At 54.4% G+C, this 14730-nt stretch overlaps 1 protein-coding gene across 3 annotated transcripts; it reads right to left on the bottom strand.

The window, feature by feature from the left end:
- Window positions 1-245: 245 nt before the first annotated feature.
- On the bottom strand, window positions 246-5024 carry LOC116567703 (ral guanine nucleotide dissociation stimulator-like). 3 transcript variants are annotated; one of them, XM_032302947.1, is made up of 8 exons: window positions 4140-5018; window positions 3674-3777; window positions 3095-3164; window positions 2451-2522; window positions 1927-2001; window positions 1288-1320; window positions 785-906; window positions 248-606 (listed from the first exon to the last, which is right to left on the bottom strand). In XM_032302947.1, the coding sequence occupies exons 1-8, from the start codon at window positions 4191-4193 to the stop codon at window positions 570-572; spliced, it is 567 nt and encodes a 188-aa protein (XP_032158838.1). In that variant the 5' UTR covers window positions 4194-5018; the 3' UTR covers window positions 248-569. The 3 variants fall into 3 exon arrangements, with proteins under 3 accessions (XP_032158840.1, XP_032158838.1, XP_032158839.1); XM_032302949.1 differs by lacking the exon at window positions 1927-2001 and having other exon boundaries at window positions 246-606; window positions 4140-5019; XM_032302948.1 differs by lacking the exons at window positions 248-606; window positions 1927-2001 and having other exon boundaries at window positions 798-1320; window positions 4140-5024.
- Window positions 5025-14730: the final 9706 nt, after the last annotated feature.

Genomic DNA, 14730 nt, shown 5'->3' with positions numbered 1-14730 from the left:
TTTGCCCAGATGCCTGACCCAGAAATGAACCTGTCCTCTGAGGAAATGGCATTTGGAGGTGCCACCAGTAATGAGTAGTGCCAGCAGAAGTGAGGAGGGCTGGCTCCTCTCCTGTCTGCCCCATTGAATAGCTGCTGACTCTGTAAGCTTTCTGGGTTCAGGAATGAAGAAGAGAGCCTGTACACGTTGTACCTTACCGTAGGAAATAAAAGAACCAAACGCACACGTGGGCAGGTAGAGGAGAAAATAAAAACCTTTATTATTATTATTATTATTACTATTATTATTTTGGTAAGAAAACTTTAATCCCAAGGGTTCTCATTCCTTTTTGTTGTTGTTGTTGTTGTTGTGGTGGTTAAATAACAGCCCTTTAATTATATTCAATATTGCCCCCTCCAGAACAAGTAATTCTGTAGGGGCGAGGAAGGGGTGTTGAGCAGTGGATGGGGCTCGTGCACCACAAGTAGCCCAGGGGCCGAGGGGCAATCCTTGGCTCAGCCAGTGTGCACGGGTTCAGGTCTGGTGGTGGCTGTAGCCAGTGGTCCTGGTGCTTGTGTTCTGCTGGCCAGCTAGGACCGCGGCTCCAGCTGGCATGACAGGTTGTAGCTAAGGACAGAGGGACACCTGTGAGTTGAGCAGCAGCTGGCATTCAGGAGTCCCTCCCAGGGTTTTCCCACAGCTGGTGTCTGGCTGCCCAGGGAGCCCTAGAAGGAGGATCCCAGGCGGGGCCAGCAGAAAGAGTCCACCCCGACGTCGCCTGACCCAGCTCCTGAGTGGGCCTCACCTGTCATCCTCGCTGAGCCGCTCCACAGCCCAGAACCAGGCCGTGAATGGATGCTGGGGCTCTAGGCAGTAATTCTCTGCCGCCGCCTGGAGCAGCATGATGTCCGTGAGGACTCGGTATTCCTGGGCCGGGAGAGAGGCACAGGATGCACCCCGAGCCTGGGTGGGGAAGCTACAGGGCCAGGTGAGGGCCGAGCAGCGGGACAGGGGACGGGTCCTGGGTCTTGGCACACATGACCACCCTCCTGCATGCAACTTCATCTGGTCCCAAACTGTTCTCAGAGGCTAGTAGAATTAGCCCCTCCTCCATCAAGGGAAGTTCTCCTTGATGCCCTTCTGGATCCCTACTGACTGACTCGATGGGTCTTGCACTTCATTCTTAGCAACCTGTCCCAGGAAATGGGAGATGGAGGGGAGTGGATGGAGCCAAGCAATGTTCTTCCCAGGGGCGTCTCTGATAGGGGCTGCCTGCCCTTCCCTACAGCCAGGGCTACGTATGCTCACCTTATTCTTTTTGCGGTGGTTGATCTCATTGCCCTGGAAAGCAGACAACCATTGTCCTTCAGAAAGAGGCCCCCGGTCAGTCCTAGCACCTTACACCCACCCGTTCTGAGGCTGCGCGTAGGCCAGGACCCAGGAGGGGGCCGCCAAGCCACACACACAATGAGACTGGGGTTAGGGCAAGCCCTGGGGTCCAGAGGAAGGAAGACTGGGGGCTGGTGAAAGGGCTCCAGGTCAGCACCCTGCAGCACAACACTCTGTGGTGACTGAAGGGAGCGGCAGACGCCTCAGGCAGGCAGGGCCTGCTGGGCTCCTGAAGTGTGGCTGATGTGCAGGGTCCTGACTTCACTGTCCCCGACAGGCAAGGTCTGAGGGAGAGGCTGCAGCCCATGCACACAGAGCGCATGCAGCTCCACCTTCAGAATGCGCTGGTGCTTCCCCAGTCTTGGGCCACCCGTCTGGGTGCAGACTCCCTTCCCTCAGCACTGAATGGGCAAGAGATGCCAGTTCTTAGGGGCGGCTGTGAGGCTGTGGGGAAGGGAGGTGTCCGAAGGACTCAGAGCTCAGGGCTCAGTCCGGGGACTCTCTGCTCCCTGTCCTCAGGACTCTGGTCCCTCCTCCACAATCCTCAGGCTCACCCACCTCCAGGTAGTCCTCCATTGCTGTATCCAGCACCACCAGGTTGGAGAGGAAAGTGCCAAGGTATGGGACGACACCCTGTGTCATGAGGGGTAGGTTTGGGATGAGTCCCTGCTGTCTGGTGCCCACAGGGGCCCTCCCCGAAAAGACTTCAGCGTCCTGGCCCACCCCACTTTCCCACATGGAAAAGGGCCTAGGACCCTTAGTTGCTTCCCCTGGATTCGCTTTCCCCTCACCCTCCCAGAACATCAGACTCCTCCTAATCCCCTCCAGGGCCTGCTTTTTGAAATTCAAAAAACCGCTGGCTATGGAGCCCTGGGCCCCTCCCCAGCCCCAAATCCATTCTCTACCCAGCCTGCTAGACTACTTCCTCCTGATCACCAGGAAAGAAGACATTGAGCAACTGTGGCGGCAGGAGGTGGAGCTGGAGTGGCAGGTCCCACCTGTCCTGATCTGGACGCTTCTAGCCCTCAGGGAGGAGCCCCTCTCCCCTGGCCTTGGAGGCCCTGTCCCTCAGGCACACTCACCTTCTTCGGCAGCCCCTTCCGCGCTCTCTGCAGCTGCCTCACCAGGCTGGCCAGTTTATTCGAGGGCCGCTTCTAGAGGGCCAAGGACAAGATCCTTGAGAGCAGAATAGCCTCAGTCCCCTTGCGCCCACCGTCTTTGACTGCAGACCCTAGACGTCCGACCTACGTCTGCTGATACTGACGCTCCTTTCCCCTGAAGCATGCCACGAGTCCTTCTAGAACAATCTCAGCTCCCCCATTCAGTCCATGGGGGACCTGGAGCTTGGAGCCTGGCCTCCCTGAGCCTGTTTTCTCATGGGCAGAAGGGGGAACTCCACCTACCTCCTGTGGTCTCCTGAGAACTCAGGATCCTCTTACAATCATCATTTTTGTGGCCCACAACCCATCCCCACCCCATCTCTGAGCAGGGGCCTGTCCTCTGGGCTGTCCGCGTTCATGTGGGCCCCCATGTGGACCTTCTCGATGGACACAGCACCCACTTGTCCCAGCCCCAGGGGGAATCTTCAGCCCAGGCTGTCAGCACATTCCTGCCAAAGGTTCTGCTCCCCGAGGAATGCTTCAGGCCATTCCTTACTTCATTCACACATGATCATGCCTCCTCCCACCCCTCTCCTGTCCTTGGAGCCCTGCACATCCCGTGCTACCTTGATGAGTAGTTCCCTGCCCTGGGGGTTGTCTTCTCTGCAGAACTTTTGGAATGTTCGGAAGCTCTTCCTGAAGAGAGGGAAAGAAGTTAGGCTCAGGGGAGTGCTAACGTGGCAGGGTAGAGTGCGAGTCCCTTTACTTGGAGAAGCCCCGCATGTCCACGGGGCTGGCTGAGGGTTTGCTCTGGGCTGCTCTGAGCACTGGGGTCTTGGTAGGACATGGGAGGGAGTTCTCCTGGGCGTCCCCCTGGGCGTCCCTTCCCAGCTTAATTGAACAGCTCGGTTTGGGTGGGGTTCTGGCTGAACCATGGGCAGAGACTTCAGTGGCTGCCAAGTCACCACGTGGAAATATGGAATTCGGCTGAGGCCAGGGTGGGGCATGGAGGACATTGGATTTCTCAAGCAGGAGGCCTGGTGGCCTGTTCCCCAGGAAGGCTGAGAGGAGCAGCCCCGGGCCCAGGTCCTTTGGTCAGGGTTTGCTGCCTCCCAGGAGGTCCAAGCTGACTGAGGGGGGCAAAGGACAGGCCTGTGGGAGATCCCGCCTCCATCCTGGTCCCTCCTGCAGAGAAGCCTCCTCACCTGGAAACGTTGTCCCATGTCCTCTGCAGGCGGTGAATGGAGGCACTCTGCAGAGCCGCCAGGATGGCACGCAGGGAGGAGTAGTTCCCTAGGATCTGACAGGCCTGGGGGAGGGAAGAGAAGGAGCTGTCAGTGGGAGAGCAGGAGCCCCAGATGCTCGAGAGCTTTAGTGCCCCCCTCGGTTTAGGGCTCCCCCATGGGTGAAGCTGATGTCCAGGGAGCTGCAGAAGGGCACAGGTCAGCCCTAAAGAGGAACACTGCTGGCGAGAGGGAGGATTTTCCCTCACTGCAAAGGAGGAGTCACGTGGGAACTGAGCGTCCCAACGTTGGGCCATGCCCCCGGGAGGAAGAGCCTAGAGACCACAGGCCTTAGAGCAGGGCCTTCAGCCCTGAGAAGGGAGCAAGACAGAAGAGCAGTTCCCGAGGCTCAGGAGAGCCTCAGGGAGCTGGGCCTCCCACAGCATACCTTGGCCACCCGGATCCAGTGGCCCACCACCGCGGCCCTGTCCCGGGCTGTCATGCTTGGGTCGCCAAGGCACGTGGTGACGATGCAGCTGGCCACAGCATTGAACTGGGCGATGGTGGCCCGGACTGTGGGTGCCAGGTGCTCGTTGCCAGGCCTGTTCCTCCGGGACCAGACGGAGCCCAGGCACTGCTGGGGCACCACCTTCTTGAACAGCTCCTAGGGGACAGGGGGAGGTGTGTTGAGCCCCACACATGTTCGCCCATGCAAGACTCATGTCCTCGGGAGGGGTCCCAGGTCAGAGCTGGAGCTCAGGAGGCTGCGAATGTGGCCGGAGCCTGCTTAGAGAGCCTGGATTTCATGCCCCTCTTCTTCTCCGAGGGAAGCCAGTGCGGGATGCCCCAGGAGCCAAGAGAGGCAAGGGAAGGGAGGAAGGCGTGTGCACCCTGATCATTCCATGTCCAGGGGGCCGCTCCAGGTGGTGCTCCCAAGGGGGCATCTCCTCCTCCAAATGCTCATCCCTGCGGTCCCTGTCTCCTTTCAGGTGCCCATTGTCACCTGGTGGCTGAAAGCATGGCTTTCCGTGTCTAGGCTGTCCTTCAGGACGCATCAGATGCCTAAGCCAGGTTGATGGTGCTCAGGCTCCCAGGCAGATGGGTGGGCGACCCATGGACGGGATTGCACACAGGGAGCTGCCCTCCTCCCCGCGGGGGACCAGAGCCTTCCCATTTACGGGCTCTCGCTTCTGACTCATTGCATCTGCGTGGTACCTCTGCCTCAGTCCTTCTCAGTGTCTGTGTCCACAGTCCGCAGCTGGACAGTGAAAGCTCAGGTCTAAAAACCCTGATGGGTTTCCCCGGTCGGTTAGGGCTGCAGCTGAGATCTGGCCCTATATCCTAGGAGTCCACATCCGGGAAAGGACGGCACAGTTGAGCTGAGAGCAGTAGAAATGTTTTACGTGCCCTTCGACCCTGAAGGCCCAGATGCTCACTGTATACATGCAGTTCAGTTGTTCTGCCACCAGTTTGGGATGGAATTCTGGAGGTCAGGCTTCTTCTCTTTCAGCTCATTCTTGTTTTGGCTAGAAACTTCTGGTGTTGCCGTGGGCTCAGTGGCAACTGGGATAGCTGGAGTGAAAATTTCCGTGCAAACTGATGGCCCTGCTGCTGGGGTTAGGACCCGTCATCCATAGAGGACATGGGAACCCCTGTCCCAGTTCTGGAACAGCTGGGGAATGGGAGGCTTGTAATGACCCTGAAGTTGACTGCAGATGCAGAGCCAGGAATTCCTCTCGTTTAATGGGATGCCCTTTGGCTGGCTCAGCTGCTTGAGTGAGTCACAGAGCTGACACTGAGGCAGGAGAAAGGGAAATTTTCATCGATATCACTGACATTACATGTGCCTTTCCCTAAACAGGACAGATCCCATGGCCTCTCAAGGAATGCCCAGTGCATGAACTCCATCCATATGGCCTTCCCAGCTTGCAATGCCCCTTACCCTCCACCTCAGCCTCCTTGAGCTGCAGAATTTCATGCTGCCTCAACAGAATGGGGGCATGGGTGTTCAGGTCTCAGTCATGCCTCTTAAGGTACACATAGGCCCCTTGACCTGGACATGGGCACTGTGCCTGGACTCTCCAATACCCTGCAGTGTATTCTTAGTCCAGGTTCCCATAATGGGACACAGAGTGCTAGGGAGAGTCATATGTGGAGCAGAGTCAGAGACCTGGCTTTTCCTTCCCCACACTACACCCACAAAACCATTCTTTCTGTCTGAGCCCCACAGAATGACCCCAGCCCTCTTCCAATCCCTCTGGAGCTGTCCTTGCTGACAGCTGACCAGGATGGATGAATGACCTCCCATAGGCAGATCTCTTTCCCCCTCAGTCATGCATCCTCCATGCAGACTAGTATCAAGGATATATTGGAGGCCAATTGGTAAGTGGTCTGGTCCCCACACCATTTCTCCTTGGCCCCACTTGCTGTGGTCATTGGAGGCGGACATCCAAAGGGGCAGGTAGAACAAGAATGAGCCACCCAAGGGATGGGTGTTTAAGGCACCAATTCAGCCCACAGTGGGCTGTGCTTCCCAGGGAGCTTGGCACCTCATCCTCAGCTCTCTTGGATTCATTGGCTTCTTCACAGGAAGCCACCCATTAAGCTCTCCCATGGAAATCAAGAGTTCTGGGAGATCCATGGTTCTGAACGTTCCTCCCCAGCAACAACCCTTGTCATATCCCACACTGCTCTGTGGAGACAGAAGGCCCTCCTTCGGGATCCAAAGACCTATTGTGTTCTTCCTGATCTTACAGTGTATCCTCATGATTCCAATAGAGGTGGATCCATTTATCACATAAGTAGGCTGCAGAGATGGCCCATCTGATGAACTCTAGACCTGCATTCTTTGGATGTGGAGAGTGCTTATCTGACCCTCGGACATAATTTAGACCCAGACATTGTGTCTACTTTACCCATACACTGCTCTTGGTGACTAGAGAGTGCCTGTATTCCTAGGTGTTTAAGACCCATGATTGAATGCAATCACCCAAAGAAGACTTTGGAAATCCTGAGTGGCCCTTGGGCTGCTCTGCCTACTCCCAGTCTCCCCTGAACTGGACACTTAAAGGACCACAACCAGGACAAACTAGATGGAATCCCAGAAGTCCTTGGTAATAGAAAACCTGCCAGCTTTCCATTTCCTTTTCATACCCAGAAGGGCCACAGACTTGTGAGGGTTGAGCCTGGATGCATCTTCCCTGGAGAGAGAATTGTTCAGAGGGAAGATGCCCAGCATGTCCAGCAGCCCTTTCTACAGAGCTGGGCCCCAGAGAAGCACATGCCATGTTTTCTCCCATGACTTCCCACAGTCGCCCTATGAGGTTCATCTTCTTAGCACCCCCACTTTTCAGTAGAGGAAAGAGAGGTTCAGATAGGTGCTTTAACATTCCTAAGACATACAACTAGTAGACAGAAAGCTCCCCCTTGTGCTGTGTATGGAGTGAGCACTCACCTATTGAACTACTGATCCTGGACCTGCTCGGCCTACATGACCATCTGGTAGATGGATCACATTGTTGCGATGTTTGAGAAGCTCCTATCCAGGAAGGATAGGAGCAGGGAATGTACGCAATTTTGCACTGTGCCTTCTCTGAGCGCCAGCATTGTGCAGGCCTCATCCAGGGACCAGAATTATTTCTTTTCCACCAGGCAGACAGGGGGTGGGTTTCGGGGGCTATATAGTCAGCTTCAACGCCATGAACCACCAGGAAGAGCAGGGTCTGGAGCTCAGACTGCATCCTCCCATCCCTTTGGGAACTTGTGCAAGACGACAAGGGACTTGAGTGCCTACCTAGAAAAAAGGTTCTAGGCTGAAAACCTAAAACCAACCGATTGTAGGTTTTCAAAGGACCATCTAGGCTTAAATGTACTGGTGACTTCAACATGTTCTGTTAGCTGGACAATGATAGCATATCTGTCTCTTCATAACCTGTATGAAGAGACATGTGCCTTGGAGTCATGAGGAAAGATCCCTACTGTCGAGAGGAGAAAAGAGAGGCTGAGAATCTCCAAATCTGCTTAAGATCATCAGCCCTGGTCCTGAGAACTGTCCAAAGCATGGGCTGCATGGGCTTTCACCTATGCTGATGAGGCTTGGCCTGTTGATTTTAGGGGGAGAAAGATTCAGGGGAAAACCACCTTCCTTGGCAGGACCCCTTGCAGCCAGTTGTGTCTAGCCTGAGTTCTGGCCTTCCCCTTATCATCTCTTTCCACACTCCTTGGTCTGGGCTCCATCTTGCCACCCTGTGGCTTCTACTCCCTTCTACAGACCCCAGGGCAGAGGGAAGAGCTCCCACAGGAACTCTCCTTAACTGTTGGTCTGGCATGCTGGGAGAGACTTCCCCCAACCTGGGGATGGCTTCATGGCACCTTCTCCTTTTGCTGAGGAGGATGGAGGCTTCAAGGAACCCCAGCCTGAGTACCCTAAACCCCAGGCTCCCAGGGATCATTGATGGCCTTGAGTAAGTCCTGGCCCCCCACTGGGCTTGACTCTAGCTCCTCTCACTGGTCTGGGGCCCCAGTTCCTTTTGGTCACAAATGTCAAACATGCCCATGGCATCCTCCCACAGACCACAAGCTGCAAGGCAGCGGTAACGGACAGCCCAGCCAGTGGCTCTTCTGCTAGGGCGCCTGTCATGCCTAAACTCTCAGGCCTCAGGCCTCACCGTGGCCCAGTGACCACAGACTGGGAATTGCTCAGAGTTATATATGACACCCAGATGGCAGATCTCAACAGGGTCAGTCCTGGCCCTTAGCTTCACCCTGCACCGCACTCCTGCATTTGGTTCCTCCCCAACACCTGCACCTGGCCCCACCCTTGGGAGCCTGCATTTGCCTGGCAGCTCCCCCACGATATAAGGGCCCAGCCAGGATGCATTGCGAGCCTCTTTCCATGGAGTTGGGTGGTCTTGGGCTCCTTCCTCCTCACCTCCCCCACCCCCCACCTGCACTTGCCCTTCCTGGGCAGGGAAGGAAGTTAGAGACCTGGACCTCTGGGTGACTTCCTCATGCTGAACCTGGGTCACCAACTCACTCACACTTCCCCCAGGCTTCATCTGGACAAGGCTGGTGAGCAGGGGAGCCTCATTGCCTACCCATCTGCTGTGCCTTGACCTCACTGAGTCCTCACAGTGGAAATGTTGATTCACAATTGAGGTCTTTTGGGGGCTGGGGTGTCTTCCAGTTGGCACAAAGCTGATAATTAGGAAGATAAGTGGTCATAAGTAAGGCTGAAGGATATATTCATTCATTCAACAGATAGTATCCAGATCCTACTATGCGCTAGGCATGAACCCTGATGCTGGCAATAAGTTTTATTTTTCTGTATACAGTAAACCTCCCACAGCCCTGGTCCTCTGGTCAGAAACCTCTCACGATGTTCTCTTCCATCTCTGCCTATGCCATGCATTATCCTGGGGTCTGAAGGAAGGTGTGTGGATGCCTCCAAGTCCAGGCAGCCCTCTTCATCCAAAGGCTCTTCCTTGTCTAAACCTCAGAATTTCCCTGCCTGGCAGCCCCTCAGAACCACCCAACTCGGGGTGCCATGGGAAAACTGTAGGCTGGGGGACCAGAGTGCAATAGGTGAGGCCCCGCTCGGCCCTGACCAGCTGGCGGCCTTGCCAAGGTCATGTGGCGTCTTGGGGCAGGGCAAGGGGAGGAGGGAGGCATGACCACCAACCATCCATTCCACACACTCGAGGGGCATGGCCCTTCCTGCAGAACGAATAAGCATTTCATCCCGGAGAGACCTCCGCGCCTCCATCTCCACCATCACTACAGATGGCTGCTGGCAACAGTGTGGTGTTCTCCAGAGCAGTGTCTGGCTTTCCAGCCTGGCTACAGATCCTAGAAAGCTGGGGCAAGCCACTGTCCAGGCACAGACTCCTGGGGCCTGGAAGACAGGATGGAGTGTGCAGTGGGGAGCCTCCACCTCCCAGACCTATGGAGGGCGGCTGTTGGAGCAGCTGGAGGAGCGAAGGGTGGGGGCCAGACTGCTTGGCTTCAGTAGTCATGGTTTCTGTCATGTGGCCTTCTGCAAGCCACTCATCCTCTCAAGCTTCAGTCTCCTCCTCTGTACAACCCACAAAGAGAAGCCAACCACCAGGCTGAGCAGGAACAGTAGGACTACATGAATAGCATGGTGGGTTGGTGCTTATTCCCTCTGTAGTGGTCACCCACGCCACCTTGTCAGACCACCCCAGAATCTGGTTAGTTTGCAGAGTCTGAACGGCAGCATCCAGGTGGGTATTGCTGGGGTGGGCACCCTCATTTGGGAAGAGATGGTAATATGGAGATGAGAGGGTTGAGTTTGTGAGGGCCCTTGAATGTCTCTTGGGAAATGTTCATCCTGGAGGTAGCTGGGAGCAGCGAGGAGGGGGGTGAAGAAGGGCACCGTCTATGTCCAACACCAGCGATGGTCTCCAAGGTTGCATAGGGATTCTAGAATCAGCTGCACCTTGCTGAGCTTCACTCCCCGGGGCCAGGTAGATGTGGGGGGAGACAGGAGGGCCTTCCCAACCCCCTCAGATCTGGGGCCTCCCACCAAGAGTGTCAATACACCACCCCCATCATCACTCAGGTGTCTTGGGCATCTTTCCTCACTCTACATGGACTGCCTGTGGAAGCCCAGGAGGGGCTGAAGGAGGTCGCTTATGCTTCTTCTATGTTTTTGGCTCAGACATCCACTTGGGGTCCTGTCAGAGAGCTGAGGCAGGCTGGGTGGCCTCTGCTTCCTCCATATTCTGGGGGAAGTCCATGTGCCCTCTGAATGATGCTGTGGATAACTGCTCCTACATGCACACCCCCACCTGCTCTTCACAGATCCCACTGCATTCCCCCTCTCTCCAGGGACTGCATCACCCCAAGTCCTCCCATGAGCCCAAGGATGTGGAGCTCGATCAATTGGCATCTCCATTTTACAGATGAACAAACTAAGGCTTGAGGGGGTGGTGAATCTTGTGTGCAGGGCCTTCACCCCCCTGCAACCCCACCACAAGGGACAGGAAGTGAATCCACCATACCGTACAGCGGCCCAGAACAGGGCTCTGGACTTGGAGGCCTGAGTTCAAATCATGCCTCTGTGCTTAGCTGCTGTGGGACCTTTTGCTGGAAGGTCCCTCTGTCAGAGCCTCAGTCTCCTCTGCAATAGGTGCCAAGATGAAGGACTTGAACACATCCATGGTGGGTCCAGTGTGGGTGCCGGGCTGCCTGCTAGGGACCCAAGGACTTGGGTCCCTTGTATGGAAACCCCACAAGGCAAAGGGGTGTCTGGGAGGATGGCCCAGGATCATAATTGGGAGCATAAATGGGGTGGGGATGGTGTGGGTCTAGCAGTCCCTGGAGTAATATTGGGAGCGACTGGCTAGAGGGACCAAGGATTCGAGCAAGAAGGGAGTCTGGGAATTCCGGTTAGAGGGCAGGGCAGGGGCCAAGGTTCATTTGTGAGGAAAACCTCAGCTAGTTCTGTGAACCTGCAGAGACCTCAGGCCCAGTGACAGAGCCTCACATGTGGCCAGGAGGGGTGCCCCGCAGAGGATCATCATGTGTGGGAAGGAGCTGCCCCCCCGCTCCCCTCCATCCTCTGCACCCTCCTTGTGCATCTCCCATGTGGGACCTGACTTGCAGCTTCTAAGCCAGGCTTGCTTTCTTAGGGTGACAGCAAGAGCCAATGGGATGACGCCTTTAAAAACAAGGCTATTTGGAAATTTTCTTTGGGGTGTACAGTGGAGCCCTGCCCCCAGGCACTCTGTTTCCTTCACACCTAGAGCCTTCCAGGCCTCTGGCCCCTCTGAAGATTTAGGAAGCCAGAGGCCACAGAGGATCCCCCTGGTTTTCCCCCTGCCCCAGCAAGGTCATGCATTCCCTAATGCTGAAGGTCTGTTTGTTTCATTGTAACTCATTTTTTCCCCAGCCAGTTACTTGGGATGCTCTGGGAATGAGTGCTTTGATTCTGGGCCAGATCCACCTGGGATCTAGTGTTCCCTGTGAAATGGGGCAATGATAGAACGTCACAGGGTCACTAGGGCTTCTAGGGAGAGGGTGGGCCACACAGACCACAATCCCAGGGCTCTGTTGTGCTGCCTGGCTGTGCAGGGATCCCTAATCTCTCGGAGCACGAGCATGGAATGGGACTTGCTTTGCTTAAAGGCTTTGGTAAGGAGAGCTCCGGGTATGGAGCCCTCATCCAATGCTTTAGTGTGCTTCTCGAAGTCTTCTCATTACCCTCTAGTGAGCATCCTAGCTCATGTTTAAAAACAGAGCATATACTTGTCCTGGGGAACTCTAAGTTTCCAAACAGATAGGGACAGAAGACCACTGAGTGTGCTCCAAGACTCATTTCAGTGTTTCTTTGTCTTCATGCCTGTGAATGATGCATATTCCATTTCCTTTGCTTATAATTTTTTTAAAATTCAGTATTACCCTTGTGATTTAAGCATTTCTTCTGTGCTCCAATAAACGTTTTTTAATGGCTATGTATGAGTCTCTCTGTTTAATCTCCCCTGTGATCAGATATCTACATGATGTCCATTTCACTATTGCAAATAACCCTGGTGAACATCTTTTTTACACTAGTCTTTGCCTGAATGTGGGGGTAACTGTCTAAGGATAGCTCCTTTCTATGAAGAGACCGAAGAGATCCTGCATGTCACACTTTTTTCTTTTCCTTCCTTCTCTTCTGGAGCCACACCTCCTCTTGTGGATGATATTGTTGCTACTAGAACATCTGCCTCCCTGCATTCATCGAGTTTAACCTAGTGCAGGTAGGAAACCAGTAAGTGCACCTGCTAAAGCTGTGAGGAAGATGTCAGTTGATGGCTCTGGTGTGAGGGTCTGAGGGCCACTTCTTGCAGCCAAGTGCAGAGCCTTGTGATAGCTTTTCTGCTGGTTCCATCTCTGTGTTTTTGGCTGTCTTCTCTGGGCTGAAGTTGTGGGAAACCTGACCTCCAGCTCTCCCACACTCCCCCTGCCTCTGCTTTTATTTTTTTATTTGTTACTTTTAGATTATTGCTCAATTTCCAGAAGCAACAAGAAAACCCCAAATTCCAGGCATTGTTTCCAAAAAGTAAACACTCCCGTGTCTGTGGTGAAGGAGGTAACCCTCCAAGGACTAAAGGCAGAAAGAATAAGGTTTCTGGTGGATTTCAGAAAACATTTGGGCTGATGGGAAGCTCTTTGGAAATAAATGGAGACTTTGCAATCTGCCTCTGCCCCAGGGGGATGGTCTGGCTCTGGTGGCTCAAACAGAGGCTGGAGACAAGGAGGATGGGAGGGAGGGTGGCAATTGGTCATGGGCTTCCAGACAGTGGAAAACATGCTGTGAGCTCTGGACCAGGGAGCCTCACCACCGAGCACCTGTCTCCTTACCTGCAAAATTCAAGTCACTGTGCAAGCTCGGCAGGTTGTGGGGCTCAGCTGTGGTAATGGGGTGAAACAGCCAGGATGGCACAGGGCACCTGGGATGGCTCCAGTACAGGAGCAGCTATGAACAACATTCATTCATCCATTCAACAGATATTTATGGAGCTCCCATTTGGAGGCGGGGTGGGGAAGCCAGGGACAAAATGTGTATTTGGGAGACTAGGTCCCCGTATCTCGAAGAGACGCAAAAGGGTTTTTCAGAGCAAAGAGGCCTCTGGCCTCATCCTGTGACCACCTCCTATCCCCCTGCCCTTTGGACCTCAGTTCACCCTGCCTACCACCCAGGGATGGGCTGGAGGATCTGTAAGAATCCTGACGCTGTGCTTATGACCCTCCTGAGGTCTGCATCTGGTCATTGAATCATTTTCCTTGCAAGGAGATGGGGCTGGATTGGTGAGGTGACAGGTCTATCTGCCCCTCAAGACTGGGGATCTGCAAGGGCAGGGATTATGGGCTGTCAGTCACTCTGGTGTGTCCAGGGCTCAGCATGGGGCTGGCATAGGAGTGGTTTCCACAGGTATCTGTACCTGCTACTACTTAGTAAGGCCTGGGAGGCTCAGAGGTCAGGCGTGAAGTCCCTCTGTGGGCTCTCAGAGGAGGCCCACATCTCCCCTCACATTGGCAGGCTGGCCAACACACTTTCTCTACACCATATTACTGGGGAGGTACCAAGAACTCCCCAAACAGACCCCAAACGGACAAAACCAGACAATTCTTTACAGCTAGCCATCACTGCCACTTACTCAGTCTCCAAACCTCACACAGCCTGGGAGACGGGGAAAGGCTTCTGCACACCATCAAGGACGGGTCAGCCAGTCCTGGGCCTGGAACTGAGCCGAGGGAGCTGATGGCACATGCTTGTCTTCCTCCAGCAACAGCTTTGCAGCCTCAAAGGAAAAACTGGGGTGAGAATCATTCTGGGGGTCTCGGGGTTCAGTCTGCATGGGGGAAGCTGGATGGCTTTGCCAAGGCAGTCAGCAGTGAGCAGCAGAGCTGGGATTCGCACGGGCCACCCTAACATAGTTGTCTCATTATTACGGAGGGGTGCTGGGAGGCACTGAGGTTCTCACAGATGAGGGGAGTGCAAGTGCCCACATAGCTTATCTCACTCCTTGTATTTTTAATTCTTAGGCTCACTGATGGGCCCTGGGAAAGGGCTCCGGGCTGGGGCAGGGAGCTGCGGGTGGGTGGCAGGACAGGGGAGAGGGTGAGGAAAAGGCAGATAGAGGGTGTCATGTAAATCTGTGGGCCATAATGTTTTTATCTTTTGTTTTGTTTTGCTTCTGGATTCAGAACAATGGTCGCTAGTCATTGTGGGGTTTCAAAACCCTAAGACTCAGTATGACGGCTGGAGAGGACTTGGGAGAGTTGCCAGGAACACCATAAAGGTGGATTTATTAATTCTATTTGTTACATAGCTAATCAAGTCAGGCCTGAGGCAGTATGTACTCTTCTGTAGGTGTAATCTTAAAATAAGCAGGGGAAGGTATATTGGGGTTTGAAGGAAACTCAGCATTTTTCCTTAAAACCACCCAGAAATATAAGCATTTGTAAAAATGCTTATGTATTATGTATTATGCACCAAGCACTGTAAGAAGTGTTAATATAGTCTCTTAAGA

This window comes from Mustela erminea, chromosome 10 (genome assembly GCF_009829155.1).
Source record: "Mustela erminea isolate mMusErm1 chromosome 10, mMusErm1.Pri, whole genome shotgun sequence".
In the NCBI taxonomy this organism is placed as follows: Eukaryota; Metazoa; Chordata; class Mammalia; order Carnivora; family Mustelidae; genus Mustela; species Mustela erminea.
This window is presented reverse-complemented; position numbering and strand designations above follow the sequence as displayed.